At 32.2% G+C, this 20,491-nt stretch overlaps 1 protein-coding gene across 9 annotated transcripts in view; it reads left to right on the top strand.

Annotated features, from left to right (window-relative positions):
* Nucleotides 1-20,491, top strand: part of LOC118192715 (protein tweety-like) — a 128,810-nt gene that overhangs the window by 99,570 nt on the left and 8,749 nt on the right. For all 9 annotated transcript variants that reach the window (XM_085810932.1, XM_085810931.1, XM_085810934.1 and 6 more), the window contains one exon: nt 11,695-11,761. In XM_085810932.1, the coding sequence (XP_085667058.1) occupies nt 11,695-11,761 (67 nt within the window). The remainder of the gene's footprint in view (nt 1-11,694; nt 11,762-20,491) is intronic.

Here is a 20,491-nt window from a genome sequence, read left to right as displayed (position 1 = left end):
TCTGGTTAGCATTATCTGTATATTGTGAATCTGGGTTATGAGTTTTATTTGTAACTGTTTCTGAAAGAAGTTTTCTGGGTGCTTGTGGGGTAGTTGATTTAGATTTGAGGAATTTTATACAACCACGATAAGAAGCTGGGCGTGAATTGTTACAATTTACACAGGGGGGTTCGATAAATCTTTTTTGTCGCCAGAGCGATATTTTATGCTCTCCAGCGCATTTTACGCAACGGGGAATAAGAAAGCAATTTTCGGAAGCGTGGTGTCATTTTTCCATGTCTAATGGTGATCCGTGGATAACTATTTTAATCGGTTTCGGATTGTGTGCATTAATGAGATAGTGTTCGATAGAATTATTTTTTAACCGCTTGCCTGATTATCCCGAGTTATCTCGGGTTCGTATACGTTGCAGTTAATTATTATCCCGAGAAAACTCGGGCGAAGCAGAATTTGTTAGTACGATTTCTTTTATAACGGTTTTACACAGTCTGGAGGAAATGAAAGGAAATATTCAGCTTTGATTGGGAGTTTGCCAAATTTTGTTGGCTGCACGGTTCTTTTGGAGGGACTGGTCATGTGTTTCGCTATTGTATAGTATGCGTTGGCTTGTGGATTAGTAATATATAAAGAAGGATGCATGCGTTGAAAAAAATAAAATAATGACGATGATGCAATATAGCGAAACGATGAATTTTTATGAAGAGATGGGAAAAAAATCAAATCCAACGGGACAGTGTACTCTGTGTCCCGTGAAAGAGATTCCAGCGGTAAGCCAGTAAGAAAAGAGACCAGATACCAGCGTAAAATGTCAGGTATCACTCTGTGTTGTCCCTTGTTTCAAAAACTATCATACAAAGATTAATATTTAACTTTTTTTCGTTTGCCCGAGATAACTCGGGATAGTAAACTAATATTAAAAATCAATGCTTTTACACCTTCAAAAAATTTAAAATTCAACTTAAAACCTACATATTTTGATTTGTTTCGTTTTGTTGTATTTAATAATAAAATAAAAAAATGTGATGATTTTTTGCAATTTTTTTCAAAAAAATTTGTAAGGGAAGCGGTTAAGAATTGAATAAAGTGGTCTGTGGTCATCTGGTGTGTTTGGGAAGATTTTTGAGAATTGACCGCGAACTTTACTGAAAAATTTTATAGAGGTTTGGCAGGCAAGTTGTTTGAAATAGGCATTTTATCTGGTGTTTTCAGGTGGTTTGACCATTATGGGTGTAATTGATTTGGCTTTTTGTAGTGTTTGTTGCATGGAAGTTCCAGGTTGTGCATTTGAGTTATTTTCAAATTCTGAGTTAGTGTTTAACGGTATCTAATGGGCTAAATTTATTTTTAGTGCTAATAGCATCTGTGTTTGTGCAATCTTTTTTACCTATTTTTGCAACTTGCATAGGTTTAGTGAAGCCTTTGTCATGATTTAGGTTGTCATCGGAATTATCCGAAATATTTTGTTGTTTCCTTTTCTGAGTGATATTGTTAGAATTGCTAGCAGGGTTAAAAGCGGGGATTGTTATCACACTGTGATAAAAGATAATCATGCTTACCCTTCAGGTGCTCCATTTCATTCTTCAGATCCTGAATGTTTTTTGCTATTAGATCTGTATATTTATTTATTCGGGGCAGAAACAGGGCGATTAGTGTGCATCTGATGCTTGATGTATCTGGTGCTTTCAGTTTTAGCTTTAAGTTGAATAATCTGTTGTTGCAGTTCAATAGCCATATTTTTTAGTTAAGACCATCATTACTATCAGATTGCCCCATTTTCCATAGCAGTCAAAGTATCTGTATCAGTGTAGGAGCGTAGGAGAGATCAACCTTCACGCATGGAAGCAGAACGCAGAAAAATCAAAGTCCTTTTTTTATCACTGTTGGTTTGCTCATGTAGACACCAGGCTGTTTTCACCTTAAAAAAATTAATAAGTTTGTAAAGTAACTTATTAATTTAGACCAAAATCTGCAAGTCGGGAATTTTTAAAAATTTGTTTTCGAGAGAATTGATTTAAAAATCCATTATCCTTCATTAATTCATGTAAGCTATCCAGAATGTAAATGGGTTTGAGATCATAAAGTTTAGACTGCTTTTAACTGAACTTTAGGATTAATTTATTATTTTATCGCAGTGTTATATAATACCTGTTGCTAATACCTACATTAAAAATGCAAACAATGTGCAGAGGTAAAATAGTAGAATATATCTTTAATTTTTTTTAAAGAAATCTTCTTCCCGAAGGGGGAATTCTTTTATACTGGTTTATTTTTATTTCTTAATTTGCTGCAAAATAACTTATTTGTCAGAAAGTAAAATTCATTTTTTAATTTATCCTTTACACTTAGTGAGCCTTTTTTTTCCCCCCTTCATGCTCAATTTCAGGAAAATACATGGTTTACTCTGTATTATTCTTGTTCATATACATTTTTGAAATTTGGCAAATTAATGTGATTTTATATATTAAAAAAAATTAAACGTAAGATAATAATAAATTTAGTTATATATATTTTACAGAATTATCTATTTCTGCTTATTTCTGTGCTTAAGAATAATTTTAAGATTTTAGTATAGATATGCTGTAACTTTTAAACATGAATTATATGATTGCTGTGCTGTATAATGCTGTTGTATTTTTGTGAAATACATTTTCAGCATGTTTGATGAAAGTTTGGTTATGTTGTAAAACTCTTTCTATATATCAGATCTGCAAAGCATATATTGGAATGTATTGCTACAGAATTTCAAAGATAACTATTTAAACTGATAATACTTCATGAGAAAAGATTTTAAAGATAAAAAATATATGAAATACACTACACTCCCGATTATCCGCGGAATTGGGTGGCGCGGCCGCCTCGGATAACAAAAATCGCAGATAATCCGAAAGAAGCTAAAAACAGGTATAGTAAAAGAGAAAACAGTCATTCTAACTTTGAAAAATCGTTTTATGTACAATAAAACGTAAAATAAACAGCAGGAAATGTTTAACTAATGGTTCATATTTTAGTATATCACTCAAAACTAACCTAAAATGCATTTTGTTAATGAAAACTGAAAAGTGCTTAGTATACTTACGAGAGACGTCAAGGAATTAATACATATGTACTGTTTTAATACTGTAATGTATTATGTAATTACAAAACATAACTGTAAAACTACACCTTTTTGGAGAAATCAGTCATTTGTGTTCGCTTCTTGCTTTGGAAGCATTTTCTCTTGATCCAAGATTGCATTTTTCATAGCATAAGTTTCTCAGCCAACTCCACGTTGTCTTGTTCTTCCAAATAGCTGAGCAGTTCGTCAACTTGTTGCAAAGCCCCTTCGTGAGTCTTCCGCATCTGCACAGTGGGTTCGTCTTCGCCTTCACTTCGCTGTCCTTCATTCTCAGTCTCTCCCCTTGCTTTCTTCACAATCTTCTTCTTCGTCATCTGTCAAGCGTTCGAAGCGAGGTTCGTTGACGTCACACTCCAACGACTCGTTAATGTTTTCAGCATCGACGTTCTCACCACCCGGAACTATTTTCACCCTATTGGCAAGAGTTTCCGTGGGCGTGTCTACATCTTCATTCTCTTCTTCACAACTCAAAGGGGTTAGGTTGTTGTTCGCTTCAACATTAGGCATGAGTTTTCTCCATAATTTTATGAGGGTTGGCTGTTTCATTGAGTCCCATGCAAATGCAATATCATAGATGCTGTCCAAGATTGTGTAGTGTTTCCAAAACTCTTTCAGATCATAACCTTCTTCAATTTTGGTCATTAGCAGCTTGGTTCGGTATGATCTCTTCATTGTTGCAATGACTCCTTGGTTCATGGGTTGGATTAGTGCAGTAATGTTTTGTGGGAGAAAATTTGCAAAAATTTGTCCATCAGAAGACTTTAACACGCTTGTTGCTGGGTGAGAAGATGTGTTGTCCATCAACAGCACAGCTTTTCAGGCAGCGAGTTTTTTTTTGCGAGCTGAAAAACAAAGATTTTTTCGAACCATTCTTGAAAAATATTTCGGTTCATCCATCCTTATTTTTGGTTAAAGTAATCAATGGGTAAATTTTCTATCCTTGTGCCTTTGAAAGATCTCGTTTTTTTTTGGGGGGGGAGTGGCTTCCCAATGAGAACAAGTCTAAGTTTATGTCCACTGGTAGTGTTACTGCAAAACAAGATAGTCATCCTTTCCTTGCTGCTTTTATGACCCGCCGCTTTACTTTCACTTTCAAATGCTAAAGTGCGAGTGGGAAGACATTTCCACAAAAGTCCCGATTCGTCGGCATTGTAAATTTGTTCAAAAGATAGCTCTTCTTTTAAAACAAAGTCTTCAGATTCATGGTGGAAATCGTCGGCTGCTTGTTGGTCACCACTAAGTTTCTCCCCATGAAGTCCAATTTTTCGAATTCCATGTCGCTGCTTAAAACGAGTCAACCAGCCAGAAGACGCATCAAAATTTCCTTTCAGGCCTAACAACTCAAAAAAGGTTTTTGACTTCGCCGCAATGATAGGACCATTTACAGGAGTACCCTCTTTTTGAACTTGAGCTAACCACTCTGTCAATGCCGTGTCTAGCTCATCATAGTTTTTTGCGTTTTTATTGCAGAAGCACTGTTCGACATGCGAAGTTCACCAGTTTGTCTTTTTGCTTTAGAATGTCACCTACTGTTGTTACCGATATTCCGTAATCCAATTCCATCTGCTGCCTTGTAGCGCCGTTTGCTACTTTGGAAATTAATTCTAGCTTTTGCGCAAATGTCAACATAACCTTCTTTCATTTTCCTGACATTTTAAATCGGTAACGAAAAGCACAAAAGCAAAAAGCACAAGCACTGAACACAATAAAAAATAAGAAATTAACTCCTAAAAGTTCGCAAACACTATCAGGCTTAAACTAACCATGGCGAGTGGCAGAAAGTGGACGTGTCAGTAAGATTAAGACGAGAGAGGGCGATGGAGCGGGCAACTGCAAGAGTGAGTAAGAAATCACTTACTCATCAGAGGGGAAGGTTCCGAGAAAGCCTGGGATATTTTTGCTATAATTAAGCACGATGTTAGCAAATTGAACGTTTCACTCAGTTTTGTGAACATTTTTATTTTCTTTGCTTTATGCTTGAAAAAAAAAAAAAAAAAAAAACCTTTGTGTGGCAGGCGCGGATAATCCGCCCACGGATAATCGGGAGTCTAATGTAATAACGTTTTGATATAGCACTTTTAACTGCTTTCAGTTGCCCTCCTGTTTTACAAACAATAACAACAAGTAGTAATAAACATTGCGTATGAAACATTTTTTGCTGTTGTAACAGTAATAATTAGAATAAACATAGCTTATGAAATAAATTTGTATTATCTTTTCACATGTATATATTTATGAATAGGCTGATTTTGAATAAGGCATTGCTTTAAGGATTAAGCTTTGTATGACTGCCTCTTAATCCTCCACTTAGTATAAATTATATTCTTTTGCTGATATGTCATATCAAAGGCAAAAAGTGCTTAATTATTCTCTCTTAATTAGCCATTCAGTGTAGCTATTACTATTTTACTGGCACATCACTCCAGGTAAAAAAGTTCGTCATTTTAGCTCCTTCTGTTCAAAATCATAATTTGAAGAGTAAACAGGATTTTTTAATAATACTCTCTTTTCACATAAATTTGTATTTTATAATCGGCTAATTATTGTAAAGCACCACTTTTTAACTGATAAGTTTTATAATGCTAACTTTTAGTTAATCACATGTGTAAGTTATATTATTTTCCTGGCATGTTATCAGTTTTTAATGACAATTAATTTTATCAGTATTCTTAAAAATCGCATTATAAAAATAAAAGAAATTATTATTGCTATTTCTTAATTTTTGTTCCTCTGCAATTGCCATGGCTGTGCATACTTTATATTTGTTTTAATATTTTTCAGTTAATAATTATCTAAAGCTTACATTAGCATCTGCTTGAATAACTGCATAAATAACTTTATCCTCAGGCTGCTGCTTAGTTTCGCATGCAATTTTGTATGTATGTAAAATATGTAAAAGTTCTTAATTTACTATTATGTACCTACCTACATTTACTTTAAAATAGAGTAAAATTTAATCCCTGAAATTAACTGAAATGTAAAATTTTGTAAATTCAGTTTGTCTTTTCTTAACTGGTTTTTAAATTTTAAGTGTTAAAGTTCTAATTATTCATAGAATGATTTTAAAAAGATCAGATTATTGAAACAAATTCACTCAAGTTCATTTGGTGTTAGGGAGAAATTGAAGCCATTTGCTGCTCAATAAGTGGTTAAATCAGCAATTTATTTAATTTTTATACTGTAAAATCAACCTTTGAGCATAAATTTTATGAAGATAAATTTAAAATTAATACATTTTAATGATTTTAATTTATAAACCAATCTTGTAAGAAAAATTCCTAACAAAAAATGTTAGGCCGGTATATTAAAGCTATTTTTAAAAAAAAATTATGGTTCTTAATTTTACATCTATGTGTGGGAAAAAAGCAAAGATTGAGAATGATTAACTGGAGTTTTAATTTCTAAAGTTACTGAAAATCTGTGTCAATCATCCATACTGTTTTTCTAAAATGTTTCAGTGACTAAATATTAAACATTAAAAAAAAAAAAAAAATTGACTAAAAACATTGTAAGGAAATTATGCTTAGCTAAAGTTCTGTATATTTTATATACTAAATTCAAGACCACAGTTCTAAAATAAGTGTATTTTTATGGGATTTGGGATGAAGTGCTACTTTTCTTTTGATATATATTTCCTCTTTGACATCTTTCAGAAAAGATTGATTACATTGCTTAGATGCTTAATATATGAATATGAATTAGGGAAATATGTCTTAGTACAATCAGCTACATTTGTATCATTTTTTTAACCCTCTGACTGCTTAATTTGTGGACTGAAATCGCTTCCAAAAAAATTTTTTTTTTTTTTTCCCCGCTCCTATATTTTAAATCTTTATATATAGGAAAATTGAAAAATGCACTTTTTTTCCTAAAAAATATTTTTTATATAGATTTTTATCATGAGAAACTAAGTTGCCAGAAAAAAACAATTTCAGATGTTATCACAAAAAAATCTTTTTTTAAATAAATTTCAGTCGAATTACAGCTAATTTCTATTTATTGCAAAATATATAAAAAAGTAAAGTGTGTAAAATGTAAGAAAATATAAAGTGCTGAGAGAAAAATACCTTAAAAATACAGTTTAGTATGATAGAGTTCAAACTTCACAGTCTTTGCACCAGATTCAATAAATCTAATTAATAATCAATCTAATTATTAATCTAATCAATAATTTAATTAAATAATAAATATAATCGCTGAACGTTTTCTAGCAGCCATTTATGTAAGAAAAAAGCGGCAAAAAGTGAAGTTTGAGCGCTAATACCACATGCCTTCAAATTCCACGTAATTCCACGTGTTGCAATTTAGTGGACAACTAACGATGTCTATTGGCCAATATGTAAACTAACACCTTATACTGTATATAATTTATTTGAATGGTTAAACGGGGAAAAATGGGATGCTCTCCTCAATAAAGAAAGAAAAACATATGCCCACGAAATTACGGGATGAGCAAATTTTGCTATATTTGAGTTGCTTGTGGAAATCGCGGGATGATCAGCCAGAGGGTTAAATGTTTTCATAAAGATTGATAACTTCTTGTGCATCAGTGTTACATTTATTGGAAATCATTTTTGTATCTAAATCATAATATTAGAATGTTTCACATTTTTGGGACTACTTTATATACAATTGTTTGCATATATGTTCTCTTGTATATTTTTTGTGTATAAAGATGAGAAACACGCCAAAGTAAAATGTAAAATTAAGCAGGGGAAAAAAATCTAATTTTGTGCCAACAATCAACTCTTTTATGTAGGTTAAATTTATTTTTTATTGGTTTGGGAGATGGTGGGTTCCTCCCTAATTGTAATTGTTTGTTCTTGATAACTGCTTTACTTGTTGGTTTTTTTATCTCTTGTGCATCTGTGCAACTTTGAAATAACTTTTGATATCATTGTTGTAAAGAAAATATTCTTTTCAAAAGAAGTTCATATTGAAGAAAATCTGTTATTAAAAAATTCATAAGTAGAACAGTGTCTCTGTGTAATTTTTGTGAATTTGTTTTATCATTTGATATTAGTATTTCTTTTCTGGTTGCAGATAACTTGCTCCTTAAAATCAGTTTTAAAGGTTTTTTTTTTTTTTTTTTTTTTTATTTAAATGGACGTAGTATTTTAGAAGCTATGTGAAAATTGAGTGCAGAATATTGATAAATGTTTCTTCATTTGTATTATAAATATACATTACATATTTCTGCTTATTAATATACATTAGGTATTTCTGCAATTTTGACATGTAGCCCGGTTTGGTTTCTAAACAATGCACTCAGGTGTCGCTGCCTCTTTACAAGGGTGCCATGAAATATTCTAAAAGCGTCATAATTAATTGAACCAAGACATTTGTCTTAACAAAAAACCCCAAGTGAGAAGCTGAAATTATCAGGATTCTTTTTTGTTTATGTTTCTTTCTCTTGACCCTGTGAAAGTAAAATTGCAAGTGCAGAATATTCTTGCAAATGCTAGCCAAGAATGCAGTGCCAAATTGATTGCACTGTACCGCATGTTGATCTAACCTGAGAATATATACATGGCTAGAATGACCTTTTTACAGTGGCCTTTCATTCCATAAAACTGTGGACTTATTGTTGTTGAAGTTAGCTCATCGAGTTGTTTGATTCGGGGAGGAAAAAATCTACCATTTTTTTTTTTTTTTTTTTTTTTTTCAGGTCAGATTTCATGCGATTTATTCTTGTCAAAGAAATGCCGTCAAATCAACAGCCAAAGTAACAATTTCATTATTGTATTCATTAGGAAAATGTTCCCATAATTTGATAAAAACATTCGTAACGATAATCATAGTGGAAATTCATAGCGGTTTTGCAGCCTCATGAGGTTTTGAAACTATACACATATGCCAAAGATGAAGCAGATGTGCTACAAAATTGCTTTCTCCTTCTTCCAGTCAGTGAATCAATGAATGCTTTAATTATTTTTCTCTTCAAGAGTGGGGTATTGTGGGGTTGCTGGAATTTACAGTTTCACCAGTAAAGCCTAAAAAGGGAATGTCTTCTTATTAACATTGAATGATTGACATTGATATAAGTTGTGGAAATGACTTTTAAAGTCCTCTTTCGAAAATCTCTTCAATATTGACGTCACGTTGCATGACAACACCCGCTCCCACATTGCGGTCCCAGTGAAGAGGTTTTTGGTCAAGCATGAGGTCGTGGAGCTGCATCATCTGCCATACTCTCCTGGCTTGGCCCCCACAGAAGTTTTTTTGTTTCCCAAACTAAAAACTGTAATCAAAGGAACATGCTTTGTGGATGTTGAAGACATCAAGAATGTGACATCGACATTGAAGAGCCTTTCGAAAGAGGACTTTAAAAGCTGTTTCCACAACTTATACAGCCGAGCACAGAAGTGTATTATGGCAGATGGGGATTACTTCGAAACATATTAAAAGGTTACGTTTTTCACGTCATCTGTTCTGTTGTTATTAGAGCAGTCCTGGAAATTAAAAGCTACACCTTGTAATAAGAATTCTCATTTCATATGCTATGTATGGTTTATAAGTGGTAATAATGTTAAAGTACACCTCTGTTTTGAAAAAATATCACTGCAGGATTGAAGGCTGAGTACCTGTGGGAGATTTTTGATATACCCCACTTTTCGACCGAGGTCAATGACATGCACTCACGCTGGAAGCGGTGCGCACTTTCCAGAGTTCTGGAGGCAACTGCCACAGCATCAGTTCATTCCCTGAAACCCCACCTGGTGGAACCAGTCTGTGCACTTCCCTACTCAGAAATGAATTAGTCTTGAAACTACTGATTCACATCCGAAAATAATTTGAATGGGCGTAAGTGTGTTGGTGTCTGTATTGGTGGAGCTTGCTCTGGTGTTTGGCTGCTATGGAGGATTACAGGCATTTATTCAAAGCAAATGACTAAATGCACCGCAAACCCATTTCATTATTCATACAAAAGTGCTTGCATCAAAACGCAGGATTCCTGTGCTGAATGAAGTGTTAGAAAGTGTGTTGAGTGTGATAAATTTTATAAAATCTCGTCCATTTAAAGCAAATTTTTTTTTTTTTTAATATATATATATATATAAAGAAACTGTATGAGGATATAGGAGCTGCACACTAATCTTTGTTGCAATATAGCAGTGCATGATGGCTGTCTCCTAATAATGTTTTATCGCATATATTTGAATTGTGGCAAGACATTTTTATTTTCCTTAAAGAGGAAGGTTACAAAGTTTCAGAAGATTTTGATAATGTCAATTTTGTAATAAAACTGGCATCTAATCTGACATTTTTGAAAAGCTGGATTTCCTTAATGAAAAAAAAAAAAAAAAAAAAAAACACCTTTTGAAGTTAATGAAAAAAATATCAAATTTTATGAAAAAATTCAAACCATGGATAAAATTGATGAAGATTGCAGGCAAAGATTGTTTTTTTAATATTGCAGTAACTTTTTATGTCAAATGAACTTGATCTTTCTGAAGATATAAAAACTGTGTTTGAAGGGCACTTATCACAGCTAATAATATTTTCAAAGTGAATATTTGGATGGGTTTACGGATTTAACATCCAAATAATATTAGAGCTCCATTTGAATTTACTTCTTCAGAAGAAGAAAATCTTATTATCTTGTGATAACAGTTTGAAAGCAAATTTGGCAGCATTGGATTGACATAATTTTGGGTTTTAGTAGAAGATGAATATCCCTGTCTAAGTGATAAGATCTGTGGCTTTTAATTATGCTTATATTGTATATGTGCGAAGCTGAGTTTTTGGCATTCGATGTAATAAGAAGCAAGTGTAGAGAAAAAATCTACATGGAAAAGGAAATGAGAGCGTCTGTGTCAGTTTAATTGTATGATTAGAAAAATTGTGCAGTAATTTTCAATCTCATCCATTACTTAAGGTAAGGCAGAAGGCAAAAATTTTAATTGAAAAAAGGCACAGTGACTCAGAAAAGTTTGAGAACCACTGATCTAGTCTTTGTGTGACGTACTTAGGATTAAAACGCCATCAGAATCCAGAAGTTGTGAAAGGAAGTGCCTAACGTTTATCTCCCTTCCATTTAAGCCTGCGTGTGCAATTTTTTTTTTTTTTTTTTTTTTTTTTTTTTTAAATAAGTAGCACATATATATCTTTTATGGAAAAATGTAAAAACTAAATATAGCTTTTGTATGTAAAATAAATTATAACTTTAAATTACAAAACTATAGGGGGGAGGTTATGCGGAATAAACAAGTTCTGACTAATGACCGAAACAGTAGATGTATATAAAAAAAAAAAAAATTATAGCTCTAAATTTAAAAAACTAGAAGTCTTATGTGGGAGAAAGACTATGCTGAATAAACAAGTTCTAATTACTAGTAAAATGACTGAAATAGTGGAAAGTCAAAAAGTAGAGATACTCGTATAATTTTACATTCTGTCATAATTGTACTAAATTCTAATATTATATAAATTAATAAATATGTTTGAGTATTTGTATTACACAGAAATTGTACTTAATGTTTCTTTGATAGAAACTGCATAGTCAGAACTAAGAAAATGTGAGCATAATATTGATTTTATAATGCTTGAAATGAAAATGTAATTTTTTTCATTTTTAGAAATGGCCACACTGGAAGTCACGATGATCATAATTATCTTCATGGGCGATATACACCTCCTCCTGCTGTAAGTAATGATGCAAAATAACTTCATCTGTAAAATGAATGCATTTAATTTTCCAGCTAAATTATAAAATATTATGCAATTAGTATTTGTAAAGATTAATTATCTTAAATTTATTTTGTTATAAATGTCTAACATGAGTAAGATTTTGGATAATTGGTATTTTAATTTATCATTATAAATGTTAAATAACATAAAGCAGAAATTTCAGAAGGTAATCAAGTTGGTAATTTTTACAGTAAATTATGTTCATTTTTCTCAAACTTATTTTGGTGATACTTTATTTATTTATTTATTTATTATTATTATTTTGGAGTGTAAGTGATACTACAAATTTTAGTTAAAATATTATAAATCAATGTAGCATATTTTGCATTTCCTGTGGGTTACAATTTAATATTTTTTTTTTATTTTTTATTTGATGTATTTTAAATTTGGAATTGCATTGTCACTCAAAAAGAAATTAATTCTTGTAAGTGGGAAGAGTGTAATTGAAAAGTATGATATTTTTATATTTTATAATCTGTTTATTTTTTATGGTTTAGATTTTTTTCTAATTACTGTAGTGCTAATGTATTTAATTTATACTAAAACTATTAAATTATAGTGCTCAGTTCTTAAAATAATTGTAAATTTAAGGATACCTGATAACACTGCTGTTAATAATGCATAAATCTTAAGATCTTAATTTTGTGGCTGATGATAATAAATATTTAAATTCAATAGCTTATTTAAAAAGATGATTATTATTAGATTAGATTATATCATTTAAGTTTTTTTATTCAAGACTGATCAGAATAATATCTTTATTTGCTCTTTTTATTGTAATTATTTTTGTCTGCAGAGAGTTCATGTTTGTTTTCTGTTTTATGATTAAAATTTTCTATTATGGAATTTAAGTTTTCTTTCTTTGCGTACATTCTCCCCTACCCATCCCCAAAAAAGTATTTGAATGGAGAAATTGGCCTTACAGCATTGATTAAAATTGGTAAAGTCTCACACCTTTTTCAAACATCAACTCTTTGTATATACAGTGAATGCTCATTATAATGACAGTTTACTTTAGTGGCTAGCATTTCCATTATGATGACCAGTATGAAAAATCCCCAACTGATGAGAATATATTAAATTTACTTTTGTTACATTAACCACTCACACTTGTTATAACATCATTTTTCTTTAGGATACAATAGGTCGTTATAATGAGCAAGCATCATTTGTATAATTTCTTGGTGTTATATGTGTTGTTTTGCAATAAGAGGGTACATGAACAATTTTCAGTAACACATGTTCCCGTGTCATTTTTAAAATTTGTATGCATATAAAAAAAAAAAAAAAAAAAAAAAAAAACTTGCATCTGCATTGATTTTTCCATATTTGTTTTACTCTTTATATCTAACACCAGCATGAGAGCATGTTAGATTGTTTTAATACTAGTCAGAATATTTTACCTTAAAATATACCTTTGTAGTGTTGTTGTGAATGATGTTAAGCTTGCATGAAGTAATTAATATTAAACTTGCATCTTTCTTTTTTTAATAGCATTTCTCATCCTGCATATATATATTTTTTTTACAGTTTTTAATTTTTAAACTGTACAGTTCACTTCCTCTATCTTCACCACATAGAATAACCAGTCTTGAAAATTTCTTGAGATGAATATGCTTTTTTTTTGGGGGGGAGGGAAGATCTTCATATTTAAAAAATTGGTGAATGTCAAGCAAATACTGTAGAACTAGGTTCGGCTGCTGGTGCCTGAATGAGATAAGGTTTTTTAATGTTTTTCCATGTGCCAAATGTTAATGTGAGGTAGTTTTCCTATAAAATTTTAATGTTAAATACTCTTCCCTATAAGAAGACAAGCCTTGTCATATTTTGCCATTATTAGCTAATCTAATCCCAGTGTCAAATGTAAGAATTTGAATGAGGAATATCATTTATATGTTATTACAGAACAATTAAGTCAAGTATTTGATAATATATAGCAGTTCATATTATTATAGAGTCTTATATAATCCATATTATCATGTATATTCTGATCTAGAAATTGGATGTTACCAGAATTACATAAGAAGTGCATTTTTTTAAAGTGTTTTCCGTCATTATTTTTTTTAACAAAATAAAAATAGATCAAGATAAGGGGAAATTTTAAGGTATTTTATCAAAAATTTCAAATATATATGTATTTATATTAACTGATGCAATTCATACATGGATTCAGTATATTCTTATTTAATCAATATTAAAAAGTTGTCCCAATTTAAAGAGATTTTGGTAGAGGAATGCTGGCTGTGTTATTTTGGAATTTGTTTTATGTATTTTCATTTTAGCATGAGCATGTTGTATGATATAGTGTTATGACTTAGTAGAAGTACTTGGCTTAGTGCACTTTAGTTCTATGGTTGTTAACTCAAAAGATCTGTCTATTTTGTAAATGTAATTTAAAGCATTAAGTGCTTTCAAGATTTTAGTTCATAACTAATGCAAAAATGTTATGTGTTATTCCTGTTCAACTGCTATGAGAAAGTTGCAGTCTTTGCTAACAAATCTTATAAAAAGCCATTTTTTAATGCTTATCAAATATTTCCATATGCTCAGTGGAAGAATAAGGAATGGTGTGATTTCTTATGCTGCTTTATTCTGTGGTATTTTGGTGCATTTTATCATCAAATATAAATGAGTTACTCGTTTAAGTTTTCACAGTATCGTAATCATGGCACACATCACAATATTATATCATTTTCAAAATATTATTATGATACATTTTAAAATATGTATATATCAGGGCTGTCTGGATGTTTTATCCAGAAGTATAAAAAACGTGTCATGAGTTTGGTCAGAATTGTTTATCAGAAAGCAATTTAATTTTATAAACTACTTTAATTTTTCCTCAGTATATCTTTGCAACTGTCCATCTAATTTATTAAAAACAATGTATGTTAAATTTCCATTTTCTTAACAATACATGGCAGATTTGAGTAAAAATGCTTTCATGAATACTGACCTAGAGAAAACTGTAGAAATGAGAAATTTTGTTTGAAATAATGATTAAATATATGTTTGCAGGATATTTATCAAGTTATTAGAAATGCATGGAAACATATTTAAGGTATTAAAAGCTATGTATAATAACTATTATGTGTATGAGAAGGAAAATAGTCCTTATTACAAACTAGATGTTTGGATGATTTAAAAAGGAAACAACAGATCTAGATCTGTCTGCTGATTTACACATCTGTCAGCAAGTGGACAAATGTATTTCTCCATATTTAATATATATATTAAAATATATATCAAGCAAAGCAGTAAAAACAATTTTGGTCAAGATATATTTAATGCCACTGATGTAATCTTCAGTGCCATTATCGATAAGTGAATAATTTCTGTAACAGGAAATGGTACAAGAGATTGAAATAAAATACAGTGAAATATGGTTTAACGCGAAAACCCTTAAGACGAAATATCGGTTAACACGAAATAATACTATGGTCCAGACAAACTACTATGTATTTTCATGCATTTTGTTTCTCTTAACACAAAATAAAAATCGCTTAACATGAAAAAATATCCTTTTTGGTAATCAACAATATACGGAGAACGCCGGCCTCGCAGGCGAGATTTAAGCAGGGTGATATGAAACAGAGGTGGTTTCACATGTTTCGTAGAAAGGAAGTTAACTTGGCTTTAAAGTACTCTTGGAATAGCCTGTGACACAAGCCAGTTTTGTTTATCTAAACTACTTTAACCTTCCATCCCTACAAACGTCACACAAACATCTCATCTCTTCTCAGTTGGCTTTGGAATTCAGCGACGAGTACATCGCAGTGTGAGTAAAAATTAGTGAGTTTGATTCATAAGTTGCACTCTGCATGGAATTTAGTGACTCCAAGGACGAATGAAAATTGCTTTTGTCATGCACGATTCTCAAAAGTATCAGACTCTTTGGCGCCTAAAGAAATGGAGAAGTAGGATATTGAAACTCAGCTGACACTTAATAAAATGTTTGAGAAATTTTCTGTATTAATGGACTGTCCTACTGTATTATCGGAAGAATTCCTTGCAATAGTTGATGATAATGCATGTGCAGCTCCAATTATGGCAAAGACATTTTGAAGTTTGTTTAAAGCTAAAAAAATATCATTAATGTAGGTTCCAGTGACAAAAACGAAATGAATAATGCAGCTCCTGTTCCCACATCATTTGAAATGAGGAACATCATAAAAAGTAGGAGCAGTTATTTAGACGCACATTCCAATAGTGAAATAAGTAGCAAAATGGACGGCATTGAAAAATTTTGTAACAATTTGATGCTAAAAAAGACAATGCAAAGAAAAATATCAGATTATTTTCCAAAAACTCAAGAAATGTTTTGTTTATCAAAAAACCTTAAAAATTTTGTATTAAATTTCATCATTTTCTTGTGGATGTTTTTGTTTCATTGATTTTTATTAAATACATGCATATATACATATCTGTGTAAATGTACTCTTATAAGGTATTTCTCCCACCATCTTGGCATGCCTTTGTGGTGTGGTAGTCTGCACTCTCAACGCGTAATTGAGAGGTCCATGGTTCGATTCCCGGTGAAGGCGTTGCATATTTTTCCTCTCTCCGACCTCAAAATAACTTAATGACTCTACAAGTGTCGCCCGAACTAAAAGGGTGTTGGATGATGGCTCTTCTCACCCAGGATTTGGCCATTGGGTCTCATAAAATCCCCAGTGGCCCTTTAAAAAGGTAGTATATAAGGTATTCCTCCCACAATCTTGGCAAGCTTTTGTAATGTGGTGATCTGCACATTCAGCGCGTAATTGAGAGGTCCGTGGTTTGATTCCCGGCGAAGGCGTTGCATATTTTTCACCTCTCTGGCCTCAAAATAACCTAATGGCTCTACACTCCTCTAAATTTTGTTGAATATGTTTCCCCCCCTCAATATCCTTTAACATGGAAAAATATTTCAGTCCCCTCAGTTTCGTGTTAAACGATGATAAACTGTATCAGTGATGGTTCAGGAAATAGGGATGATTGTCTGTTGCATTATTTTCATTGCAGTTCGGGTTCTAGCGCTTTTCTGGACGAGCAGGTTGCCTTGCCTTGTAAGCAGTACTGACAACTAATACATAATTTTTAGTGCATTGCTACATGATGCACTATACATACTATATAGTAGTAGTATCTCTGACAAGACCAAAGCATGTCTGAGGAGGAATGAGTAATTAAATGACACTAGTCTAGAGAACTATAGCACAATGAGTATTATCTTCTTTGGAGGTGTAGAATGATTCGAAGAGCTTCGCTTATCTCCATATCATTAAGCCAAATGACTCCTGTTGTCATGTAAGATATCTCTGTTTTAAAATATTGCAATACTTCTTGAGTTGTTAAATTTTTTCTTGTTCTTAACAGTTGGAGAAAAGAAGAGCAAACTTTAAATCATGTTGTTTTGGTCATTGAGTTTGTATATCAAGTTATACCAGTCAAGTATTTAGTTGATTGGTGAAAAATATGAATAAATAAATAGCATATATGTAGTTTTTAATCCATGTTTGTTTATCATGCATCTGCTTCAGTAATGTCCTTTAATTCAGCATCGTCAACAGAGGATGAATGGTGCCTGTAAAATTCATTGTGCAGACTTGGATGTCTTGCTATAAATCTTTGAAGGCACTGCAAATGTTTTGTTTGGAAGAAGTACTTCTACCAGATGCTTTGCTGCATGATCAGTGTAGTGATTAGTGATCCTAACTGCCATACCAGTGAGCCTGAATTTCAATCCTAGAGAAGGCATGGATATTTGTAAGTGCGAAGTATCTGTGAGAGCACTCAAAATACTGGCAAATTGAAAGTCCTCTCAAGCGGTTTGGTAGTAAGGAAAGAGGGATAGGAGACACCCAGAACATCGCCAAGTGTGTCTCATCAAAATAGGGCTGGAGCTGCACAATTAGTGCAGAAGGACATAACTGTACATTTATACCTTTTTAATGCTTAAATTTTTAAAAATTTCACAGGCATTTTATATTAATTTGATCAGTGCCTAATGATTTTCTTTATGGATATATTTTGCTGTATAAAATAAGTTAAATATTTTTTTCCCTTTTTTTTTTTACGATTAGTATATCAAATATACAAGGTGTCCAGAATTAAAGAATCATACTTCAAAGCTGTATACGGGTGACACCAGTCATAATTGTGAAATTTTGTGGTGGCTTTAATGAAGGGATGGGAATGTCTTTCAGAGAAAAACAAAGTGATGTTAAGAACATTCATAATACACGAGCAGTGCGTGGAGGGTATAAAGATTGTGTGTGAAAGACATTCATGTGCTTGCAGAGCAGGAACAATTTCATTTCCTATCAGGAATGCCCACTAATCGAGCATGTCACTGGACCTGTAGAACTGACCTGTTCAAGGAAGTGCAGACTGAGAATAAATAATGCAGAAAATCCACACCGTGCTATCACTTTTGGCAAATGCAGTGGAACCTCTAAGATAAGGTGTGGATTTTCTGATTTCTAAATTTAGGAGTTGTGAGTGATATTCATTGCACCATCCAAATGAAAGTGCACTTTGTTCATTCAGATGGTATTCTAAGGCCATTCTGAATTGAATTCGAAGTGAGCAGCAAACTAAAGTGGGAACCGGAGTCAGGCTTCAAAATCGTGTGGAGGCAGCTGCTGTGCCAGTGAAAGCTTGTAATATCAGAGGATCCTCTTCAAGGTGTTTTCACAGCTGGACATGGCCCATCCAACACCTCTGTTGGCTACTAGTGCTAGCCTGAAAGTTTGAAGCTATATTCTCTACCACTTGAAGTACAACCTCTAGTGCTACTTCTGCAGAAATGGGTTTTCTTCCTCTTCAAGGCCAAACAGAAAACAATCCTGTTTCTTCGGATTTCATTTTTGTTCTTCAATGGTTTTAACATTCATTTGGACCTCTTTGAATTCCCTTCAGAGTTCAAAATTTCCATAGAACACCTACTATGGAGATACTGTTTTAGTAAAACAATTTTGCTAAGAAAGTGCCATCTGGTAAACTTGTCATTATTGTCAGCAACAAGCAAATTGAAATCAAAATCTTCATGAACATTTCTAGGCTTTATAGCAGCTGTTGTGTGCCGTTGACAAAGATTTACATTTTTACTACAGGTTTTCAAGGCAAACAGACCTCTGGTGGTGCATATTTGTAACTCATTTTTTTCGCTGAAAGAAATTCCCATCTCTTCATTAAATCTCCTGCAAAATTTAATGATTTTCTAATGACTGATTTCATCTGTAGACAGCTTAGGTAGGGTCCTTTAATTCTGGACACATTGCATATTTTGGTATTTACTGCACATTAGATATATTGTATCTTTTTTATATGTTTATTTGTTTAATAGAAGTTTATACATACAACAGGATTATAGTATTATTCAGTATAACCATATAAAAAGTTAAATTTCGTAATTTATAGTTTGTGTGTGTGTGTGCCAAGAATAAATAGCATCATAAATATTTTCATCTTAAAAAAAAAATTTATTTTGTAATTGAAAGTATATGTCCACGGCCAATGGTTGCAAAAATAAAGGCCATATAGAGGCTTCTGTGGTTGCTATATATATATATAAGAGAGAAAGAGATGGGCATAATGCAGCTGTTGCAGGCAATTGGTGTTGCTGTTATGCAGATAAAATATATATATGAAGTATAGTAAACTAAAACTAAATGTCCAAAGGAAATAATTTATTTCGCTTCTTTTTTACAAAGTTATTTTTTAAACTAATTAATTACTTTATTTCATTTCTTTGTAGTTAAGAAATTTAATAATTTTGTTCAAAAACATAGTAAATAAATAAAATAAAAATGTTTTACTGATTCAGTTAAACAATTTTGGGAAGATAATGTTTAAAAATTAGCTTAGCTTGTTGGTGCTTTACAGGATCTGCCAAATTTCTAAGTCATTAATAGTGGTAGGAACTACATTTTGGTGGTCTGTGAGTGGAACAAAAACAGAACATTGCTAATTTCACACTTTTAAGACCTTATGATGGTCTCACCTTTGACTTTATGGTGGAACTTTTCACCCACTTGCAAACAATAGAAACTGATGGCAGTGACATCATGATTTGGAGCGTCAATCCACTTTATCCACTCTCCATGTCTAAATCCTTTGAATTGTTTATTGACAAATTTCCAGAAGTTGCAATAGAGAAGTCAGTCAACTAGGTGTCACAGCTAGATGCATCTTCAGGCCCATAGGAAGGGATTTTGCTGACTTCATTTATATGGGCTTTAAACTGAATTCACAGTGATGTGGGCAGTTTTTTTCAGGTGTCCACCTGGATGCCTGTACCACACTTCTTGTAACCACAGCTTCGTACTTTCTACATCCATCCATCTGTTGTGATGAACATAAATACAAATTTTATGTGGAGTTTCACATTTAGTTTTCATGTAAGGATTCACAAAGCAGGGAATTTTAAACTGTCAGCGCAATGTGCAAGAACAGCAGTATAACGTATCTTCTCATTACAAAGTCTTCATTCCAAATCATTACTTCTTAGCACCTTTAAGACCCACTGTTCTATTTGATGGCATATCATACATGAAAGGTGTCTATCCATGATTCCTATTTGTTTTATTTTAAAACACATATTTTTTTCTCGAGTTCATGATATATTTTGTGAAATTTCTTGTTTTATATTCAATTGGGAGGTTTTGTGGCTCTTGAACATGAAACAAAGTGTCATGAATT

The sequence above is a fragment of the Stegodyphus dumicola genome, chromosome 2, assembly GCF_044657685.1.
Source record: "Stegodyphus dumicola isolate Sdum_Otavi_A_Nest chromosome 2, ASM4465768v1".
Classification (NCBI taxonomy): domain Eukaryota; kingdom Metazoa; phylum Arthropoda; class Arachnida; order Araneae; family Eresidae; genus Stegodyphus; species Stegodyphus dumicola.
The sequence above is the reverse complement of the archived record's forward strand: the minus strand, read 5'-3'. Positions and strand labels throughout refer to the sequence as shown.